Source organism: Cervus elaphus, chromosome 19 (genome assembly GCF_910594005.1).
Source record: "Cervus elaphus chromosome 19, mCerEla1.1, whole genome shotgun sequence".
NCBI classification, from domain to species: Eukaryota; Metazoa; Chordata; class Mammalia; order Artiodactyla; family Cervidae; genus Cervus; species Cervus elaphus.
In genome coordinates, this window is record NC_057833.1 from 46,730,253 (window position 1) to 46,745,343 (window position 15,091).

The window sequence follows — 15,091 nt, forward strand, 5'->3', positions numbered from 1 at the left end:
ACTAAGGACTGTTTCCTCGCAAACCTAGTTTGATAATTTGCAACAGCAGTCTCTTGATATTGAAATGAGATGAAGTGTGCTAGGTGCCAAAGACCCTGGCCTGAGACCTTATATCTGAGCAGAGGAACTGCTTTCACAGTGGGCGTGGGGCAAAAAGTTGACATAATCTTGGCAACATGCTGTGTTGGGAATGACCTGGGCCCCACCCTGTCTCTGCTTCCATGTTCAACCCCAGAGCTGAAAGTTTCTCCAATTTGCAGGTCAGCAGTCAGGACCTCCCTTGGAAGAAGGGAAAAGGTGTAAGGTGGAGCTGAGAATGGCTTTGTTCAACCCTATCCTAGATCCCGCCCATCAGCTGGTCTGTCTTTTGGGAGTCTGATACTTCCTGCCTGCCTCCAAGAGCTTATTAACGGTCAGATGGTAAACTGTCTGCCTGCAATGTGGGAGACCTGGGTTCTATCCCTGGGTCGGGAAGATCCCCTGGAGAAGGAAATGGCAGTCCACTCCAGTATTCTTGCCTGGAAAATTCCATGGACAAAGGAGCCTGATAGGGCTACAGTCCATGGGTCGCAAAGAGTCGCACACTGTTATAGCCATGCTTTCCAGGAAACAAACTCACTCAGAAGGACAATGCAGATAGTGGAGTGCAGTTTATTACACTGGCGGGCCCAAGGCAGAGTCTCCTCTTAGCCAAGGGCCCCAACCAACATTTGCGAAAATCTTTTATTCCCCATGTGTACGTGTCCAAAGCCACCAGCCCAAATCCCTTGAGGCTTACAAAGGAAGGGTAAATACAATCACAATAACCCCATCATTCATGTGTTATGTGTTCAAACAGTTAATAATCAATAAGCCTGTGGTTACATTCCGATAGATACTGTCCGGAGGCAGGGGAGATTAGTGTCTGTTTTCTCTTAGGCAATGAGTAACCTGGATGTGATCTTCAAGATTCCCCTGCCCAGATGGGGTCTTATCCTTCCATGGTCATTCCCACAGGTGCTAAGCACAGAGTTCAGAGTCCATTGGAGAGGCGGCCTAGCACGATCAGCACGGACAGGCCTGAGATGGAGTCCAGGCCCTATGAATTCCTTCTTCAACACGACTGAGCGACTTCACTTATAGTTGATTTACAATATTGTGTTAGTATCTACTGTACAGCAAAGTGATTCAGCTGTACATACATATTCTTTTTAAAAATATTTCTTTGGCTGCATTGGATCTTAGTTGCAGCACACAGGATCTCTGCTGCATCATGAGGGATCTTTTGCTGCTGTGCATGGACTTTCTAGTTGTGGTGCGTGGGCTCAATAGCTGACACACGGGCTTAGTTGCTCGGTGGCATGTGGGATCTTACCTCCCTGACCAGGGATTGAACCAGGGTTCCCTGCATTGCAAGGTGGATTCTTAACCACCACTGGACCACCAGGAAAGTGGTTACAGTCTTTTTCATATTCTTTTCCATTACAGTTTATCACAGGATATTGAATTTAGTTCCCTGTTGAGATGCCTCTTTTGCACTAACCATTGGCTTAGTCTGGGATCCACCCCCATGTCCCTGCCCCCACCAAAACAGATTCTGAACAAGAATTTATATCAGGTAGTTTATTTGGGGAATGAATACCAAGGAACAGGACTGGAGGACTGGTAAGAGTCAAACAGTTAAGGCAGGAAAGAAAAAGGCAATCCGAGGGTGGACTACTGAGCTGATTAAGTTGGACACTACCACTGGCAGCCAGGGTTCTGTCATCTTAGGTGTTGTACAAAATGTACCTCGTAACTGCCCACGTAAGAGTGGAACATTTCTCCACTAGCTTCTGTTCACTTTGGTCAGAGGTTGTCCAAGGACGTGTTAATTCCTTTGTACTTCCAGGTTTATGTCAGAATGGGCTGTGGCTTCTTGCAGGGGTCCAGACTGCAGTGACAGAGAGGCCCTGAGATTATCAAGTACAGCTGAAGCAAGGTCTTCTCCGGTTACATCCGTATGTAGCAGGCTGCCACAGCAAAGCTGGAATAAAAAGATGGGCTGGGAAGGTGTGAGGTCAGCCACAAATGGAATCAGATAGACACCGGCAATTGTCCTGCCTTCCATAAATAGAACTTCATTTCCATAAATCCTCAGTCCAAAGGTAGGAAGGAAGTCTGTTTTTCCTGGGTGGAAATATTAACTCTTTAGTCAACTGCTTTTGAAGCAATGAATAACAGTCAAAGTATAACCTGGTGTCCCAGCGTAGCGATCTAGGTTATGGCAGTGGCATGCTGTACCAGTGACTACTCTAAAAAACACCATCGAAGCAAGCTTGAGTCTGTCTATGAAATGGGTACAGAAAAACAAGACTACCGTACCTTCACCTTTCACCGGGTCCTCAAAGCTCTACCTGCAGGAGCTGGAGATAAAGCAAGAAGACATAGACTCAGCCCTCAAGAAGCTCACATAAGGTGGAGCTGAGAGGTTTCTTTAAAGCACCACAGGGCCCTCACTTCCTTCCTGTTTTCATCTGCCTGGTCCCTTTCCAATCAGTTCTCCGTAATTTGACCTAAACATAGGTCTGCCACTAATTTGCCAAGACAGCTTCCTTCTCCTCAGTTGGTTTCTCCTCCAGGAAACTTGGCAGGGAAGCTTGACTTGTGGAGATCAGCCTCCGGCGTTCCTTTGTTGAAACTCTGGGAAGCTGTGCTATTCGTAAATCTTTTTTTTTTTTTTAACCCATTGGAATAAAAAAATTTTAAATTAACCTCATCTGATCAAAAGACAAACTTTAAAACCAACCAACCAACCCACCTACCCCAAAGAGCTCCAGAGACAGTAAATAGGCATAGGTCCTGAAAGGCGCCTCAATCTCACCAGGTTTCCTCACTTCCTGGGGCGGCACCTTCACCTCCCTACCCATACCCCCGGGTGGTCTTTCCCTGCTCGCTCCAGAACCAGGATGGCGGTGGAGATCTGAGCGAGGTTTAGGGCTAAAGGACGGTCAGCAAGGGGTTAATCCCGGGCCTGGCGCCTAAAGAATAGAGTTATCCTCCGCGGGAAGGGGGCTGTGCCTGACGCCCCAGGACAAAGAAGGCGGCGCGGCGCTGCGCGCTCCCCGCCCTGGCAACGCCCGCCGTCGGGCTCCGCCCCGCGCAGCCCTGAGGCTGAGCCACTGTCTGGAGGCGCACCCCGGCCACTGAGGGTGGAGGCCGCAGGAGTGAGAGCGGTTAAGGGGCTTCGAGAAGGAAACGGCGGTAGCGCCCCCACTAGGTGGTACGGGACGCGAGCACGGGTGCCTGCGAAGCGCCAGGTTATAGCGAACGCAACAGCTGAGCCCTCTGTAACTGGAGCCCCCGCGCCAGTTTGTTTTGGGGTAAGAGGAGGGGTCTGCACCTCTGCAGCTCGGGGGTGACGAGCGGGCTCCCCTAAATTGGCGTGATGCTAGGCTTGGTTTGGATTTGCGCTGCTCTTAAGCCGGGTCGCGGGGATGCGGGTGGAGAAGGGGCACCACATCCTGTAGGCTGGGCCCTGCGAACGCGGCCGGGGTAAAGGTGTAAAAAGATGTATCGATCTCGTCCAGACCTGCCTCAACCTTAGCTAATCGTCATCCTCCGCCCTCCCGGCCTGAAGGTTATTATTCGGAATAGTGTGCTCCGTAGGAGGAGACCCAGGTTGACCATGTGGCGCTGAGTCTCCCAAGTGAAACCCTCAGCACTTATTCTTCTTTGCCGCCGCATTTAACAGAAGGCGAGCGCAGCCACAAGAAGGGAAGAAGCCGGTCCAAGGTCACATGGTAGTCGGAGACCGAGCCAGGACCGAAGCCAGTAGAACTGCTTTCTAGCCCGAGCCCCTGCATCTCTCCCGGCCTGCCCCGCATCCCTCGTCCTCCTTCCACGTCCTCCACCAGGCTCTGTTCTCGGGGACTTGCTGGTGGTGGGAGTGCTTCCTCCCTTCCCGCGGCGCCCTCGGGAAGGATGCTGGACAGCAGTCGGGCCGTCGGTCCAGCTTCCTCGAGCACGAGCTGAGCCGGCTGCTGCTGGAGGACCGCATAGGCCGCAGGACCGAGGGAGGAGGAGGACCGAGCAAGGTGGAGGCGCCGCGGGAGCCGGCGGGAGATGCTGGGTTGGTGGTGGGCCCCGGCGGGGCGAGGCCGGGAGCCTCAGCAGCCTGCTGGCGCCGGCACAGCGCAGCTGGGTCTGGGCGGTGCCGTCTCAGCCAGTGGGAGCGCGGCTTGGGCCGAGCCCCCTCGGCTGCTCGCCTCTGGTAGGCGGGAAGGTGCGGCAGCCCTGCGATTGGCCGAGCTGCCCCGGACGCGCGGCCAGAGCGCGCGCAGCGAGTTGGCGCCTGCGCGTCTCTGGCGTCCCACGCTCTCCCAGCGCGCTGGGGCTCGTCTGAGACAGGGCTCAGGGCGGTCTGCGCGCCTCGGGGCCGCGCCCGGCTGGGGGAGGGTATTCTGCCGCGCGCCACGTTAAGCGCCGTTGATCTCTGCGTGTTTTTTTCCAACCCGTCTGCCAAAGTGTGCCCCAAGTCAGCTGATGTAAAGTCACCTTCTAACCCTGCGAGAGGCTGCAGAGGCAAACATTTAGTTACGGTGGGCTTCCGACTGCCAGGATCCTTTATGACGCATCAAATATCTTCCTTTCTACCAGAGCATTGGAGCCCCGCCCTGTACAGGGCATATACCCGTGGCGGGCGAGGAAGCTGACCTTTGAAATGTGTGTAGCTCTAGTATTCTCTCAATACACATTTAAAGAGTGGCTGCTTCCTGTCAGACACCAGAGTAGTCATTTTGGAGGAACCTGAGATCAATGAAACAACACGTAGGTCCTATTTGTGGGGCAGTCACAGGCCAGGTTGAGACTGGTGGTCAGATGGGGGCTGTGAATGGTTATAAACAGAGATACCTTTAATGCTACCCAGCCTAGGTTAAGTGCAGTTTCAGAGACGCATAAGGAAAGAGTGAACTGCAAATATGGATGAAATTGATTTTTGATTTAGGGGATCAGGAAAGGTTTCTTGAAGGAGGTTATTTGAATCAGGGCTTGATGGATGAAGGAGACCTCAGATTAGGTGTAGGATGAGCAAGGCAGGAAAATTGGAAAGTACAGGCTTATTGAGAGATGATGTAGTAAATGGTATGAGTAGATGAGAAAAGCATAGTTGGAGATAGAATTTGGAGGGGCCTGGTGAGGACTAGGGTGTCGGGCTTGTACATTCTGATTTGAAATGTGGTTAACACTTCTGAATAGGATGCTCCTTAAACTATCAGTTGTACTAATGCCTTTTTTTTTACATCTGCACGAAAAAATCTTGGAAATATCTTTGATTCTTCCTTCTTTCATATCCTACATTTAATTTGTCAGTAAATCACAGTGGGCTTTCCGTTCAAAACACAGCCAGACTTTGACCTCGTCTAATTGGCTCCGTGGTTTCCACCAGCATAGTTTCCTCCATGGCAGCCCTTTATATATATATCTCCAGGGAGTACCTCTTCACATTTTCCTGGAATTGTGCAGTACACAAACTGCATGGCTGTTTGTGGTCCTGGATTATCGCCATAGCTTCTAAATGGTCTCTCTGCTTCTGCCCTTGTCCATCCTCAATCTATTCTTAACCCAGTGAGAGTTATCATGTTAAAATATAAACCCAATATGGTATTCCTCTGCTGCAGACTCTCTTGAAGCATTCAAATATCTTGTGCCTACTGTGTACCAGTCTGACTTGAATTTGGTAGACAAGCCCTGTTCTCCTAGGGATGGAATGCCTGCTTAATCTGGTGGATGTAATTATGGCCATTTTGACAGCTCTGGTAGCACTTTCTTTTGGGGAAGGACAGATGTTTCCTTGACAGATGTGAAGAGGGAGAGGCTCATGTTCCTGTTATGATTACGAGGTCTGCAGTGTGGCATTCTCAGAATATCAGGCAAGCTTAAGAATTGATGATAGTGTCTGCAGAAAGAACCTGCTTTCAGCGTGTTTTCACCAATATTGTTTTGGCTGAAACTGATTTTAAGCATGCTTAAATCAACACAGAGAGTAAGGACATCACCTGCCTTACAGAGCTGAAGACTGGAGGGCAGCCTGGTCTCAGGACTGCCCCCAGGAGGCTCTGTTAGTTTTTTTTTCTCTCTTCACTTCCATCTCTGTTTCTGTCTACATGTGTGCCTGACTTTTCTCTCCTTGCAGATTGGCTTTCTCCATCTCTTACTTTCTGGCTTCAGGCTCAATGTCACATAGCTGCCTATCTGCCTTCTCCAGCTCCAGCAGTCAGGTCACATGTCTGTGCCCCACGAGGCTGATTTGTATGCTTTCACAGTGCCAGGAAACAGAATAATGGGTTCATCTAGGGTCGGGTGTCTCTCCCTGATATAGTCTTCATGGCCAGAGAGTGGGGGGTGGGGTGGTCCTCACTGCACAACTACAGTATCAGAGGCTAAACACTGGAAACAATAGGCAAGTCTGGAAGGACAGGGATCAGGTGAGCAAGATGGACACCCAAAATTTGGCCACTGCAGAGAGTGTGATGTATTCTCTGAGACTTGGCCATCACCTAAGTCTAATCAGGTGACTAGAATTTGTTGGACTAATCCAAGTGTCTGTTAGGTTTGCCTTTGCTGAACTGAGCGTTAAAGTTAAATCTTTGGCTTTTATTGAAGGTCTCTGTTAAAGGCAGCTATATAAAAGTCACTTCTCCATTTATGATAAAATGATAGGGAGAACATAATCTATAATATCGTTTAGTGTTCCTTCAGGCTTTTGTTCCTGAATAGTTATCTCTCTAAGGAATAATAGGCATCTTTTTAAAATAAGGGCTTTAAAACTTGTCATGTTTCCTTTTTGCCTGACGTCAAGGAAACCCCCATTAACTGTGTAGTTAACATGTGTAGCTGAGCTGAGCTGAAATCTTCAGGCAAGATTACATTAAAAGTGATCAGAAGGAAAATAGCCAAAGGATAATAGACACTTGTCTGGTGAGATCTCAGACTCTGATTCCCACAGTGGCCAGGCAGTTAACAGAGGTGATATGGGTAGGCTTAAAATAGTAAGTACAAACTTTTTGTATTGAGTTCAAGCATAACATAGCTGCCTTCTTACATTGCCTTTTAAAACATCAGGCTGGCCAAACAAAATAGCCAAATAGAGTATGTTAGAAACTGGCTGCTGGTTGTCAGACCTTGGAGTCTCACACCACTTACTGACTTTGAGCGCCTCAGTGTGGAGTCCTTGCATAGGATGGTTCTTTGCTTAAACCCAGCTTGCCCTCCCCAGTGAAACAGGACCTCCCCCTCCCACTTGTTAGTACCAGCGTGCATCCAGACCTCATGTCTGGAAGTTCCCTGAGTTCCAGAACTCTGGGTTCTCTTTTCTGCCTAAGTATTGCTTCCTGAATTCCTGTTTGTTGCTGACGCCCTGCCTTTTCTGAGGATGTCAGTACCGGGAATGTTTGCCACTTGCAGGAGACACCTTGACCCTGAGCACAGGAGGGCAACCAGCTGTGTCTTCTGCAAGATCCTCCTGTCAGAATGTAGCAAGTGAGCCCAGCATCAAGACAAGGATGCAGGCAGGTGTTTTTTGTTTTTTTGAGACAGTATGCTTTCCATGGGTTACACATGGGTTTTGCATTGACAGTGGAAAGGAGGTACCCTTGAGAGTAGACCTAAGTGTTCTCAGAAAAGTTTTCCCCAGATTCCAGAATACTTGACCATTTTTATTTTACAGCTGTATTTTATTTTATAAATTTGGTTACCCTGGAACAGCTAACGAATTCAAAGCTAAAGAGGTGGTCTCCACCCCCAACAGGGGCTCTGCCTGTCCCCTTGCAGCACCTCCCTCCTACAGCCATTTCTGTTTCCAAACCAAAAAGCAAATGAGGGGCATCTCAAGTTTGAGAAGCTAGTATTTACAGAGGCTAAAGCCCAGCACAAGACACTAAGATGACAAACCACCCTGAAGAGTGTGCAGCAATTTCACTGCCTGTAGCATTGTGTTTGGAATGAAAATAGGAACATATTTAAGAAATGTAAAAGTCCAGAAGAAAAAAGATCTAAAATTCTAGTATTTTGTATATAAGACTACAGTGTAATAGTGCATTATTAAAGGGGCTGAGTTTTTATAGACTTTAAGCTATTTTGATGCCAGCACTTTTAGATGTGGCTGACTTGAAGGAAAATAAAGTTGAAAAGCAGCCCTTTATTTGGAGATGACATTGAGGCATTCTCTGCCACAGGCATTGAGCAGAAGGGATGGAAAGGGCTTGAATTATAAACAACTGGATTTAAAATTACCCAGTGGCGGTGACCTCAGACTCCAGTCCTGGCTGGAGGAGGTGGAGATGTGTTTGCTCAGCCAGCTGCTCAGTACTTGGGAAGCAGGTAGGGGCACCCCCATAAAGAATCTGAGCCCAGCATGGGCCTGTGCCTTCCATGAAGGGCTAGTCTGTGGGTGTATGGCGGGGTGGGCTTCAAGCCCACAGCGCACCCCCACTCAGCACTCACTGAGTGCCTCCTTCGTGTCGGGTTTCTTCCAGGCACGGGGCATTCAGTGGTGACCAAGATGGACCAGGCGCCTGGCCTCACTGAGCTTATGAGCTGGAAGGGAGAGATCAAGTAACGAAACAAGAGAATGTTGGATTGAAGAGTGATCTTACGGAGAGCAATCCCTGTGTGCTGCATGGGGGGTTGGGGCAGCCTCTCCGAAGTCAGAAGGGTGAGAAGGACCCAGTCATCCAGTGTGAGGAAAGGCAAAGTCCAGGGCCTCGAGGCGAGAAAGAGCTTGGCGTGTGTTCAGGTCAGCGTGGCGGCAGCACAGCGTGTGCAGGGGAGGGAATATCGAATAGGAAGGGAGGCAGAGGCAGACTCCAGAAGGCGTGGGAAGGAGGGAGGTTTCTAGGCCAGGGAGTCACACAACCTGACTGGTGTTAGAAAGATCTTTCTGGCTGCAATGCTGAGACTGCTGTGTGGCAAATAAGGGCAGGAGTGGAAGCAAGAGCCTACTGCACAGTCTGGAAGGATCACACAAGACAAAAAGCCCCATGTTTTGCTCTTCCAAGGATTAAACAGGTGGAACACCTCCACCTGCCTCCTACAGTGAACACTGTGGGCCAGTCAATGAGCTTATTTCAGACCTGGAACCAGGTGGCTGGTTATCAGATTAGGGTGGCAGCAAGAAGGCAGGGGAGGAGCTGCATCTCAGGCAGAGCCTTGTTACTGATAAGGGCAGTCTAACCCAACACAGGCAGGTGTGCCAAGAGACTAGGACAGTTCACCAGGAAAAGGGCAACAGCTCCCCTGAATGTGACTGCTTGGCTCAATTCCCTCCCTACCTCCTTTTCCTTCCCTTAGGCCAGGAGGGGTCACTAGAGGGGAAGTAAGCAGAACATGAGGGTAACTAGTGCACACGCTGATCAACAGTTCATAATGCCCACCTAGTCACTGTGGCTGAGTAGACTAAAGGTGACACCAGGGATACATGGTCTTGTTGCAGCAAGATTGACTTAACCTGAAAAGGGAGTGGTAGGGTGGTGGGAGAGACTCTGTGCGTTTTTTAATTTAGATTAATTAGAGCATGTCTCATTTTGTAGCTCTAGTTTCCATGCTGTGATGAGTTTTGGATGCATTCAGTCCCAGAGCTGGACCCTGTGTGTGGTGAGGTGGGGAGAGAGGTGGAGAGCTGAATCAAATGGTATGTGGCCCCGGGCTGGAGAAACTGCCTGTGGGGTCACGTGGACAAATTGAGTTGGATGTTTTGCTAGGTATGGGGAACACAGACTAGAGAATGGGACTCATGGAGCTGGACTCGCCGAGGGCTCAGTTCCCCAAGTGCCCCGCTGGTTGCCGCACAGTCTGTTTTGAGGGTCACTGATCTGGCCCCATCTCCTCATGCTACAAATGGGTGATGATTCATCCAGGGTTGCCCCATGAGTTTGTACACAGCCAGAGCCAGAACCCAGGTTCCTAGATGTTTCAGCCATCTGACTCTTTCTATCAGATGAGGCTGTAGCTTGAGAGGAGGGTGGCAGGCAGGGACTGTCTGGTGCCATAACTGGACCTGGGTGGAACAGAGCCCAATTTGACTTTTACAACCTGGAAGGAAAATGGCCACTCCTGCCCAAAGCCCTGAAGGCAACAGGCAATGAGGGTGCTTTTTGTGTTTCAGAAGCCACCAGGAGGAGCCTGACCATTCTGCCTTTTGTGGCCATAATGCTGACAGCCCGCCTCTCCAGACCCCTGTCACAGCTCCCAAGGAAAACCCTGAATTTCTCTGATAGAGAAAATGGAACAAGGTAAGAAAATGAAGGGTGGAGGGAGCCTTGATGGTTACACTTTCTGGGTAAAGCAGAGCTCTTCACACATAATAATGTCTGACTCTCAAAGGTGTCTCTCAGTACCCACCGTCTACCAGCAAAGGACACGCAGTGGTGTCCTTGGAAGACAGACACCTTCCCACAGGGCACACAAAGCATAGAAGAATATCTTTCATCAGATTTTTTTTTTATTTTAAAATAACTCTATATTTGTACAAAGTTGCAAAAATAGTACAAAAATATTCCGTATCCCCTTTGAAACTAACTTCCCCAAATGTTAATGTCTTACAGAACCATAGTGCATTCATAAAAACCAGGAAATTACCACTGATATCATACTATTAACTACAGATTTGATTCAGATTTCATCAGATAGCTCACGAATGCAGCTTTTCCTAGTCTAGGATACAAACCAGGATTCCCATTGCATTTAGTTGTTATGTCCCCTTACTCTTCTCCTATTGAAAGGTTGCTGCTGCAAGACGTGTGTTATGCCGGGATTCATGACCTCCAGAGGAGAGGATTTTGATCCAGGATCAGAGATGAGGTTTGACTACTTGGAGCTTTTTGTGTAGCAAAGTTTTATTAAAGTATAACAGAGATAGGGAAAGCTTCTGACAGACATAAGAAGGGAACAGAAAGAGTGCCCCATTGCTAGTTTTTAGCAAGGTGTTTTATGTCTGTTAGAAAGCTATTATCAGGTAACAGAGACACTTAAAGGCTGAGGGAGTTTCACCAGGCCCCTCCCGCAGTATGCAGTTGTGAGATAGGATCGAACAAGGTGTGTCATCCCCGGCCTTGAAACAGTTGACATGAATACTGATTTGTTGAGCCATTATCAGTCCAAGGTTTGAGAAAAGAAAAAAAAAAAGGTTAGTCTTAGGCAGAACCAGTTTCGACAACAGAGAAGGGTAAAAAAAGTCTGTCACTTGCAGTTTATTTCCTTCTGCCTCTTGGGGACCTCTGGCCTTCCTACCTGTTACCCACTCACTATCGGGGTCAGTTCCTCAGTCTTTGTCATTCATGACCTTGATACCCTGGAAGAAAATGTCTCTCAATGTGGGTTGTGTGCTGTCCTCATGTTAGGATTCACTTAGATACCAGTCCTTTTAAAATCTCACTCGTGAAACCAGTTAACTAAAATGTCACAAGACTTCACTGAATTGTGTGATTTAGAGAAAGTATTGAGTTGGCCAAAAAAAAAAAATTATTGCAGACTGACTTGTTGCCAGATTTTCTCTAAACTACTTCCCCATATTCAAATATATCCACTCAAAGTTGGGGGTTGTATTACACCAGGTATAATGTGTGTATATATTACACCTGGGTGCATTATACCAGGCGCTACTGCTCATACCCAGCTGTCAGTGGCAAATTTGGGTTTTTCTGTAACAGCTCACAACAAACTCGAACAAACTTTTTTGCCAATTCAATACAAATTAAACAAGCAACTCTTCTTTGAGAGCTTCTGGAAATTGCCTTTTCCAAGAGGATTTCATGTGCTCTGCTACCTCATTTTCTTCTTTTGCAGTCAGAGCGAGGGAAAAATAATGCCTTTTTCTTTCTTTTATATTTGAGAGGAGTGAAATCAAGTGGCAGTTTAAATTCAGAGTCCCAGCAACTCTAAAATGGATGGTTATTTTCCATGCCAACATGTGCTCTCTGGTGAAGTAGAAATTTGCCATTGACAGCTGGATATGAGCAGTAGCACCTGGTATAATACACCCATATATATGATATGTATGATACACCTGGTGTAATACAACCCCCAACTTTGAGTGGATATAGTTGAATATGGGGAAGTGAGTTAGAGAAAATCTGGTGACAAGTCAGTTTGAAATAATTATTTTCTTGCTGTGACTTTTTGTAACTTTCTAAAATATCAAATAGTACAAAGGGATGGCAGAGGACAAGCACAGTTCTGCCAGGGACACCTTGTCCTTTTTGTACAGCAAATCCTGGGATTATGATAAAATAGTGATTATTTAGATAAGGTCATTTAACTAGTTTTGGGTGTAGTAACCTTACCATTCTACTCACTTGTGACCAGTGTCCTCACCAGAGGCTGTGTCAGAGAAAGCCAAGTAGGAGCCAGGACTTACATTCTTCCTCCCTAACCACCCCCAACCCCCACACCCCCGTAATAAGGCACCCTCCCTGCCTGAGGTGAGAGTGGAGGAGTGTCAGAGGACATCTAGTGGAGAAAGAGAATCAGGACTTCCTCCACCTCTCAGCAGTAACCCGTACACCACCGCCCCCCTCATACAATGGGGAGCAGCAATGAGACACTATCTCCTCACAGTCGGGAAGGTGTTGGTGGAGACCCAGTGGGGAGCCAGAACTCCCATCCGTATCCAGTGGTAACTCTTTCCAATTTATTTTATGAAGCTGGTATTACTCTGATTCTAAAACCAGACAAAGACCATACAAAACAGAGAACTACAGACCAATACCCCTCATGAATATAGATGCAAAATTCTTAAAATATTAGCCAATAGAATTAGGCAGTATATTAGAAGAATTATAAACCAGGAAAAAGTGGATTTGTTTCAGGGATGCAAAGATGGTTCACACTGAAAATCAATTAATGTAATCCACCAAATTGAAAGTCAAAGAAGAATAATCATATGAATCTATCAGTGCAGAAAAAACAAAATTTAATACTCATTTATGATTAAGAACTCTCAGAAAGATTGGCATAGAAGGAAACTTCCTGAACTTGACAAAGAGCATCTCTAAGAACCCTTGCAGCTAGCATTGTATTAATAGTTTCTGGTGAAAGACTGAGTACTTTCCCCCTAAGATGAGCAGCAAGGTACCTGATTCACCATAGTGCAGAAAGGAAGTACAGTAAAGCAATAAAAGTAAATAAAAGTGATGCAGATTGTAAAAGAAGAAATAAAACTGTCCCTAATTTGCAGATTATATGATTGACTACATAGAAAATCCCTAGGAATCCACAAAGCACTCCTAGAACTAATAAGTGAATTCAGCAGGACACAGAATACGTGATAAAACACACAAATCAGTCTTTTTCTATATCCTAGCAATGAGCTTGTGGATATAGAAATCTAAAACAATACCATTCATAAGTGCTCAAAAGAATGAGTTACTTTAAAAAAAATGAGTTACTTAGATATAAATATAACAAATTATACACGATTTGTACATTGAAAGCTATATAATGCTGATGAAAGAAATCAAAGATCTAAATAAATGGAGACCCACACTATGTTTAGAAATTGAAAGGCTCAAAAGAATAAAGACATTGATTTTCCCCAAACTGATACACAAGTTTGGCATAATTTCTATCAAAGTTTCAGTCGGATTTTTATAGATAAAGGCAAGATTATTCTAAAACTTATATGAAAAGGTAAAGAAAATAGAATAGTAAAAACCATTTTGAAAAAGAAAAATAAGGGGGGAGTGCATGGTTCAATGAAACAGAATCCAGAAATAGACCCACACGGATTTGCTCAACTAGAATTTGACGAAGATCAGTTCAAAGAATTTGCACAATCAGTTCAATGGAGGAAGGATAACATTTTCAAAAAATGATACTGGAGCATGGATATTCACAGGCAAAGGCTTACCAACTTTGACTTAAGTTTCACATTTTATACAAAAGTTAACTCACAGTGGATCATGGATTTAAATTGTAAAATAAAACTATAAAACTTTAGAAAAAAGATAGGAGAAAATCCTTGGTTTTGGGCATAGGCAAAGAGTTCTGAAACTTGACACCAAACATTTGGTCCTTAAAAGGAAAAATTAGATAATCAGAGTCATCAAAATGAAACACCATTTCTCTACATAAGATCCTGTTAAGAGAATGAAAAGAGAAGTTATGAGCTAGGAGAAAATATTTGCATATTACATATGCAACAAAGGACTAGCATCTACAATACATAATGAACTCTGAAAACTCAGTAGTAAAAGAACAATTCAATAAGAATATGCACAAAAGACATAAAGAGACATTTTATCGAAAGGGATATAATGATGGCAAATAAGCACGTTAAGAGATGTTCAACATCATTAGCCATTAGAGAAATACAAATTGAGACCACAATGGATATCTCTACACAGTTACCAGCATGGTTAAAATGAAAAATAGTGATACTGCTAAATGCTGGTGAGGATATAGAGAAGCTGGATCACTCATATGTTACTGCTTGGAATGTGGAATGCTATAGCAATTCTGGAAAACAGTTTGAAAGTCTATTAAAAAACTAAACATGCAACTACCATATGACCCAGCAATTGCTCTCCTTGGCATTTACCCAAGAGAAAAACAAATTCACACAAAAGCCTATACAGGAATGTTCCTAGAAACTTTGTTTGTAATAGTCCTAAAAACTGGAAGCAACCCGGATGACCTTGGTCCGTGGAATACAATTTAGCAATAAAAAGAAACAAATTATTGAAATGTGACAATCCGATGAATCTCTAGAGAATTATGTTCTGTGAAAATAACCAACCCCAGAATGTTAATGCTGTATGATTCCATTCTTGAAATGACAGAATTACAGAGGTGGAGAACAGATGAACAGGTCAGTAGTTAGAGGATATTGGAATGTGTGGCTATAAAAGAATAATGCAAGGGATCCTTGTGATGGAACTGTTCTGTATTTTCATGGCATGTGTCAATGTCCTGGTGATGATACTGTACTAGAGATGTGCAAAATGCTACCAGTAGGGGTAATTGGATAAAGGGTACAGGACATCTCTCTATTATATCTTAACTTTATGTGAATCTAAAATTATTTCAAAATAAAAAACTATCAGGAAGCCACATAAAACCTAAGGATTAAGACCCT

The 15,091-nt window shown here is 45.8% G+C and overlaps 1 protein-coding gene and 1 long non-coding RNA gene across 4 annotated transcripts in view; one reads left to right on the top strand and one right to left on the bottom strand.

The window, feature by feature from the left end:
* Window positions 1-1,591: 1,591 nt before the first annotated feature.
* LOC122675600 lies at window positions 1,592-3,070 on the bottom strand. Of its 2 annotated transcripts, XR_006335296.1 has the most exons (3): window positions 2,784-2,923; window positions 2,344-2,384; window positions 1,592-2,148 (listed from the first exon to the last, which is right to left on the bottom strand). It is a non-coding gene; the product is annotated as an uncharacterized LOC122675600 (long non-coding RNA). The 2 variants fall into 2 exon arrangements; XR_006335295.1 differs by having other exon boundaries at window positions 1,592-2,384; window positions 2,784-3,070.
* The window catches only part of BDH1 (3-hydroxybutyrate dehydrogenase 1), a 36,462-nt gene continuing 24,192 nt past the window's right edge, over window positions 2,822-15,091 (top strand). Inside the window, exons 1-2 of one of the 2 annotated variants that reach the window (XM_043874548.1) lie at window positions 2,822-3,195; window positions 10,124-10,250. In XM_043874548.1, coding sequence (XP_043730483.1) covers window positions 10,168-10,250 — 83 coding nt within the window. In that variant the 5' untranslated portion in view covers window positions 2,822-3,195; window positions 10,124-10,167. Of the gene's footprint in view, window positions 3,342-10,123; window positions 10,251-15,091 lie in introns of both variants that reach the window. The other variant, XM_043874547.1, reaches the window with a different exon arrangement.